General features: G+C 31.7%; 1 protein-coding gene across 1 annotated transcript; it reads left to right on the top strand.

Moving 5' to 3' along the window:
* The first annotated feature begins 546 nt into the window (after positions 1-546).
* LOC143389801 (splicing regulator RBM11-like) lies at positions 547-6,185 on the top strand. Its single transcript, XM_076842602.1, has 3 exons — positions 547-584; positions 5,115-5,211; positions 5,898-6,185. The coding sequence occupies exons 1-3, from the start codon at positions 547-549 to the stop codon at positions 6,183-6,185; spliced, it is 423 nt and encodes a 140-aa protein (XP_076698717.1).
* Positions 6,186-7,325: the final 1,140 nt, after the last annotated feature.

Raw genomic sequence — 7,325 nt, 5'->3', positions numbered from 1 at the left:
AACAGATTAAATGACCTAAGGTCATAAAATAAGAAACAACAGAACATTTTCAGGTGAAATCCAAAAAGCCATAGCAACATATTTATGGTATAAGCTATTTTGTACACATTTGAGCAACACAAATAAGACCCCCATCAGAAGTTCACTAGTCCATTTGCCTATTTGTGTGTATCAAGAATAAAGAGAATCCCAAACCTGAAACAATTGACCCACTGATGTCACCAAGACAGGTGTTTATGTGGTTATAGCAGCAGTTAAAACAAAATTGTATAGGTGAAACTCTAAGATCCCTCAAGGATAGAGGTCAAAAGCAAAAGTAAAGGCAAAAATGTATTTTAAATTTTAGTTCTGAGCCACCAATGCAAATTCAGAAAATAAATATTGATTCAATGTGTTATACAAAATCAAGATATTCAATCACTTATTTATAAAAATATGTGGACAATGACTGACAAGAAATCTGACTACACAAGCAAAACAAACTAGGATTTCCCAAGCATAGGTTTAAAAAACTGTGTGAAAAAATACTGGGTACGTTTGTTCAGAATGTGGTTTCCTGGGGCAATTTCCAGAGATTCTGATTGGTAGGTAGATTTGCATTTTTAAATGTATAACCTAGGAGATTCAAGTAGTCCATGAAACTGCATGGAGAAGATCTACAGTTGGAAATTATTCAACAGAATTAAAAGAAAATGCATTTAAAGGGAAAACAGTGGATTATTGCTTTACAATCTACCATATCACACATTTACATTATCTCATTTGAGCTTCACAATTCTATGAGGTAGTATTGTAACTATTCTTTTCAATTAAAAATGAGCAAACTGAAGTTCATGGAGGCTGAGTCACTTAGCCCTGATATCTAGCCACCAGGACATGAATTTAAAATTACACATTTCATGTTCTTTCACAACACCCTTGTGTTAAAGTGACTTTAGTACAGTAAATTAGTCATTTGTATGCACTTGATTTTCATAAGTCAACAGTAATAAATTACTGGACACATCAGAAGAGTATTGGTACAATTTAGACAAATATAATAATTTTGTTTGAGACAATGAGCTCAGAATCCCATGGGTCTTGGAAAAGTCACTGTCCTACATACTGGCTATTAAGGTTGCATGACTTGCTATGCTATTCCCTTGCTACTTGAAGTGTGCTTCCGTACCCATGCCTCACCTAACAGCTTATTAGCAATGCAGAAACTGGGGCTTCCTCTCCAGCCCATGAATGAGAATTTGCATTTTACCAAGTTTGCTAAGCGTACTTTACCATAAATGCAAGTTTCATGATTTTTAGGAAAATGACTCAATTTCCTATATTTCACTTTTCACATCTATGAAATGAGAAAGCTGAATTGATCTATCTTTTACATCTTTGCCAGAATATTAGAACACAGGATTTGGAAAACTATGAGAAACAAATGAGACAAATACTGTCAGAAATCTAAGAATAGCTTTCATATTGTTAAATGACAGAAATAATAGCAACAACAAAAACTGCCATTTTTACAGGTAGTATGAGTCAGCAACTATACTACAAATATATATGCATATAATTAGAATATACACAGAGAGACATATAAATTATATATTGTTTTTATTGTTACCTCTCCACTTCCATTATATTCATTTTTCTTAAAATACCTGACTAGTTTCACTTATCAGATTTTTTTTCCTTTTTAAAAGACAGATGTAATCAATGATTTCTCATGTCAACAAGAGCAAAGCATGCCATCCTAGAGGTAAATATCTAGGGGTTTAGGAAGAGCAGGTATGATTTGAATAAAACAATCATGTGAAATAATCTACTGAAAATTCAACTCAATTCCCTTATCAAGTATAGATTCAAGGAAGATGAGAGAAATCTTAAGAGTTTGCATGGGTTAAAAATGATTTCAAGACACACCAAAATTTTTGATTACCTTATTTTCTTTTTGCTATTGTTAATATATAAAGGTTCTATTATATTTTAATCATTATCATACATGAATGAAACTGTCAACAGAGAAACATATTGAGTAATATTCTTTGAGTTTTCCTAATTAAAAAACTCAGGCAACTGACTAAAGCTTTAATCAAAACAATCTCAGGAAGTCTGCCCAACAGTTCATAGTGAAACTACAATATGAAAATGATCACAAACTATGACATTAAAATGACACATAAGGTTAGGAGCCCAGAGTTCAAATTTCCCTAACTTTTAAAGTGCCCAAGTTAAGTACTACATAAACAAACACTTATTAAGAGACTTATGCAACAGAATATAAATATAAATGATAAAATAAATATGATAAACTGTACACTACTATTCTTTATATTATAACTGTTAGGCATGATCAGGAGTAGGTATCCATCTCTTTTGTGTGTTATAAGATCTAAATCATTCACTATCCATTAGTATATATTATGAATTCTATCTTGGCTTCCTAGGTTTCTTGCTTATTTTATCCCTCACAGTTCTGTTGCTATTAATAAACTGCTAACTTACTTACAATCTACACTAAGCATTTTTAAGAATTTTGTCCATCCTGTTTGTTTTCTTGTTGTCTTTGGCAGAACTGAATATTTTCAAATAAACTAATAATAACCAAACATCCTATCCCTTGTTAACTGTATCAGCCCCCTAAGGCATGGGAGAGTGACCTTTTGGGACTGGCAAATACCCAGAATTATCTTTGGCAGAAGTACTAAACCCCAAATAAGTGTGCTCCATATTTTTATTCTCCCCAGAATTTCCATATTGGGGAGAATAAAGAGAACTTAATAAAGTAGGTAATAAAATCAGATTGCCTGGATTTGAATTCTGCCAGTGCCACTTTATTAATGCTGTGACTCTGAGGAGGTTATTTTACCTTTCTGTATCCTTATCTCTAAAATTAAAATAATACTTAAAAAGTTTTTATGAGAATAAAATTTTATAATAAATACAAGGTACTTAAAATACTGAATATATTGTAAGTATTCAACAAAAGGAAAATTACTACTAAGATAGGGAAATCATTATACACTTATGGATTGAGCCATATATGTGATGTAATAGCTTCCCCTCTTCTTTAATACCAAGGGCAAAAAACTACTTTATTTTCTTTGGGTTTGGGAAAAGAACAAAATATTTGTAGGATTTGGAGTTTAAAAGAATAGATAGGCAATAGAAGATTGCAGTATAACTATCTTATGTTTGATACATGGTTTGTAAATCATCTCAGAGTCTAGACTATAATGTCAAAAAAGTCATATGTATATCCCATGACACTACATTTCATTGGTAGTACTTTTTTCTAGTATTTGGTATTTCATAAAGGAAGTATGAGAATGAGTTATCATGTCCTGGTTGTGATGTGCAAATGTAATCTAGTCTTCATTAGTCTTCCTTGTAAATGGGTTTTTTGACTTCTTATTGCCTCTTATGCCTTGCTCTTAATTGAACTAATTTTTAATTTGCTAGAGCCACTGTAACAACGTACTATAGAGTGCCTAAACAACAGAAATTAATTGTCTTAAAATTTCAGAGGCTAGACATCCAGGATCAAAATATTAGAAGCACTGGTTTCTTCTAAGCTATGAAGAAGAATCTATCCCATGCTTCTCCCCTATTCTTCTGTTGTTTTGATAGCATTGCTTGGTATTCCTTGAATGACAGAAGCTTTACCCACATTTCTGCCTTTATTTTCACATGTTGTTCTTCTGTTTTTATCTCCAAATATTCCTTTTTTATATGAATACCAGTCATAAAGGGTTATGGATCCATCCTATTCCAGTATTAACATGTCTTAACCAATGACATATGCAATGATCCTGTTTTCAAATATGGCCACATTCTAAGGTACTGAGGGTTTCATTAACTGAAAATGAAGAGAATGTATCAATCCATAACAGTTTTTAATTTACATGTGATTCCTCCATGCAGACAACTATGTGTCCAAAGATTCACGTGGGAAAAATACTGGTTTTAGACAATTGACACTTGTTTTCATAATGCAGCTTATCTCACCTCTGCTGTGGAGTCATCCCTACTCTGTAATTTCCCTTCACCTTTCACCTTGTCTCCTAACTGGGCTCCCATATTTTTCTTCTTCCTCTCACTAATAAATATTTTTATCTTTCACATCCTTTCTTCCTGTTCATTTTTTAACCCCACTGTTATATGAGAGCTACTCTTTTTAAGGTGATGAGAACTTTCTGATCAGCCATTCAGCAGCCTCAATGTTTATTCAGTATACCCCTATGGAACAACTTATATTTTTCTAATTTCTTTCTTAATGAAGTATGGACTTCTGACTTCTACTGACTTCTGGGATACTACTCTCAGTATTTATAAATGGAGTCTCCCCCATCCATCTGACTACATTCTGTCATTTCTTCCCATCTTCCAGTGCTGATTTCAGCCTCCCTTAGAGTATGCTTCCTAGCCTAAGGATTAGTGGTTAGCATTAAAATTAGGGTATACTATAGAGCTAGTAGACTATTGAAGAGTAGCTGCAGAACCTAGCCAGGATTTATAACATCTCCATAAGAGCAACGATCACATGTATAAATGAAATTTGGGGAACACCACAGTTTTTTAATTAGAGATGTTTTGATTATCTTAATGCCTGAAAGATATCAGTCAACATGTTTATGTTAACATTAGTAGTCCATTTAGGAAGGAGTACAGTTTATATATTTACATAGTAAAGATACTTTAAAAATAAATTGATGATAATTTCTCCCTCTTTGTTTTTATATCTGTAGAAGATTGAACTGTATGTCCAGTGATGATTAATGACTTGCTATTGTTCTGTTACTATCTAAATGTTGTATGTCTTTATATAAATACAAGTGCTGGTCTAACATTTTCATATCAGAAAACCAAATGTGACTCTGAATGTTGAAATTTCAATATTTAGTAATAAAATAATTAATTAATGTATTGTTTTGACACTACATTATCAATATAATAACATTATTTGCATGTGTTTGTTAAAGATATTTAATTCTAACTGCTACCAGAGAAGATCTTTCTGTCTCTGTTTCTGATTATGGACAACCCTCATTAAGTTGTTAAGAGAAAAGAATATTTGTACCTAAGAATTTTAAGGATTTTTTTTTGCTTTCCATTTTATTTCTCAAAAGGAATGAAGAAACCTTGGGCAGATCTTCCTTTCCCATGCAGTTTTTTCCCATTAATAATACTGCTTTACCTCAAGAATATTTTTTCTTTCATAAATTGGTAAGTTTGATACCCATTTAGTTTAGCATATATATGACACAAATTTATGAAGAACATGAAAAACATTCATAGTATTTGGTGCTCATATAGTTAATATTAATGAACAACCATTCATTACCTGAAACTATGAAAGTATTTTTCCCAACATATTCCATTCTATTCTCTCTCTCTCTCTCTCTCTCTCTCTCTCTCTCTCTCTCTCTCTCTGTCTCTCTCTTTCTCCCCCCCCCTCTCTGGTAGAGATGGAAGTGAGTTGAAAGACAAGTTCAAGGTATCACAGTTTATTTCTAATCTGCTGTGAGTAGTTAGAAATTTTAGTTATCATGTCTCTACCATATATTGAGATTAATACATTTGTAAAAATTTTTATCTGTTTCATTTTATTCTTATATTGTGGCTCCTAGAAGAGTTAAAACTACATATGTGGTTTGCATTATATTTCTTTGATAATCTATATTGTAGTAAACTAATAAACCTTTAAATGTTTATGTTAAGGATTTAAGGAAGCTCCCACATTCCTACTATGAAGTCACTGCCTTTCTTATACCAAAATACAATTTGATTTACTCATGACTATTTGCATAATTCATGTTACTTTTAACAAGCATTAGACTTTTTAATGTGCATTTAACTTAGCATTTTGGATTTGTTTTGGTATATAAGTTGACTTTTTTTTTCCCCCACAGCAGCGGCATGCACATAATCCAGTGCTGCAGCTTCCTTTCTATGAGATGACAGCCCAACTTCCCAGTAGCACGTCTGGGTCTTCCTCACTGAGTCATGTTCCAGATCTAGATGCTGGACCTAGCTCCTATGAATGGACTATCCAACAACCAAGTGACTCTGACCTTTATCAGATGAATACCCGAAAGAGGCAAAAGCAAACCAGTGACAGTGATAGTAGCACAGAAAACAATAGAGGAAATGAATTCAGCCAAAAATTCCGAAATTGTAAGAAAAAGAAAAGATATTAGTATTACCTTCAGATAATACGTATCTTCATTGATCTCAATTCTGTTTAAAGAAAACTGAGCAATTTCTTGAGTGTCTTGTCGTTTTTGAAATATATGAAAACATGACTTATCTGATTTGCTATTCAATTTTTGCCTCAAATGATAAAAGCTTTTAAAAATAATATAATGTACTACTTTTGTATGTCATAATATATTTGACCCATTGCCAATAAAAATATACTTTGTATCATTTTATTTTAGTACTGATGATGAAATTTCATTAAACTATTAACTAAAAGTCAGCTACTGAACACTTGTGGATAAGGTACTGTGATTTCTCTATATTGTTAATATAATATTCAAGTACAATTAGGCTGTAATTCGGAACATTAGATTTGCCAAAAGAAAGTAATGCAAATATTTAAGAGTTGCATGTGGTTCCTAGTGAATATGTTATAAATAGACTTTGTTTCCTTTGTTAATAACATTTTATTTTTTACATTCACTCAAGTTTTTTCTGTGCCTTAATGTACTTCAGGTTTATTTTATCAAATGAAGACATATGACAGTGATACCAAAGGAAAGATTATTATCATGGGATTGGCTTTTGAGTCATTAACTTGTTATATGAGTTCAATGGGGATTCCTGCCTCTTTACTTCTTACTTGTTTATAATGAACATTAAGTTGGCTATGTAAGTATTACATTATCTACCTCTTTTGCCAGCCAGGTTTGAGAGAATATGTTTAATGTATTTAAATCTTGATAATTAATAAGTAAATAGAATGATATTTCATTAATGTTTGATATCTAATACTTAATTGTCCAAAAAATGTTTCTATTTTGGGTTCATTTATTTTAGAAGATAGAATACACATTAAACAAATTGGGGTTTTTAAAAACATTTTTGTTAATTTTATAGCCCACCATAAATTAGAATGATAAGAATTATAATTATTAAAGCTAATTGAAAGAATCATGCAACTCCTTTGTGAGTAGAGCACCAAATTTAGTAGGAAGGGCCATGCTTAGATGTTTCTTTTGCATGTTGAATAGCACTTTATAGATACTTACTGTTTAAAAGAATAAAGATATGTTTTTAACAAAAGGAGTAACTGAATTTAACTAAGTATAGTAGAATTTAGAACAAACATTAATCTA

This window comes from Callospermophilus lateralis, unplaced genomic scaffold (assembly GCF_048772815.1).
Source record: "Callospermophilus lateralis isolate mCalLat2 unplaced genomic scaffold, mCalLat2.hap1 Scaffold_65, whole genome shotgun sequence".
Taxonomy (NCBI): Eukaryota; Metazoa; Chordata; class Mammalia; order Rodentia; family Sciuridae; genus Callospermophilus; species Callospermophilus lateralis.
Note: the sequence above shows the minus strand (reverse complement) of the source record. Positions and strands in the feature narration are given on the sequence as shown.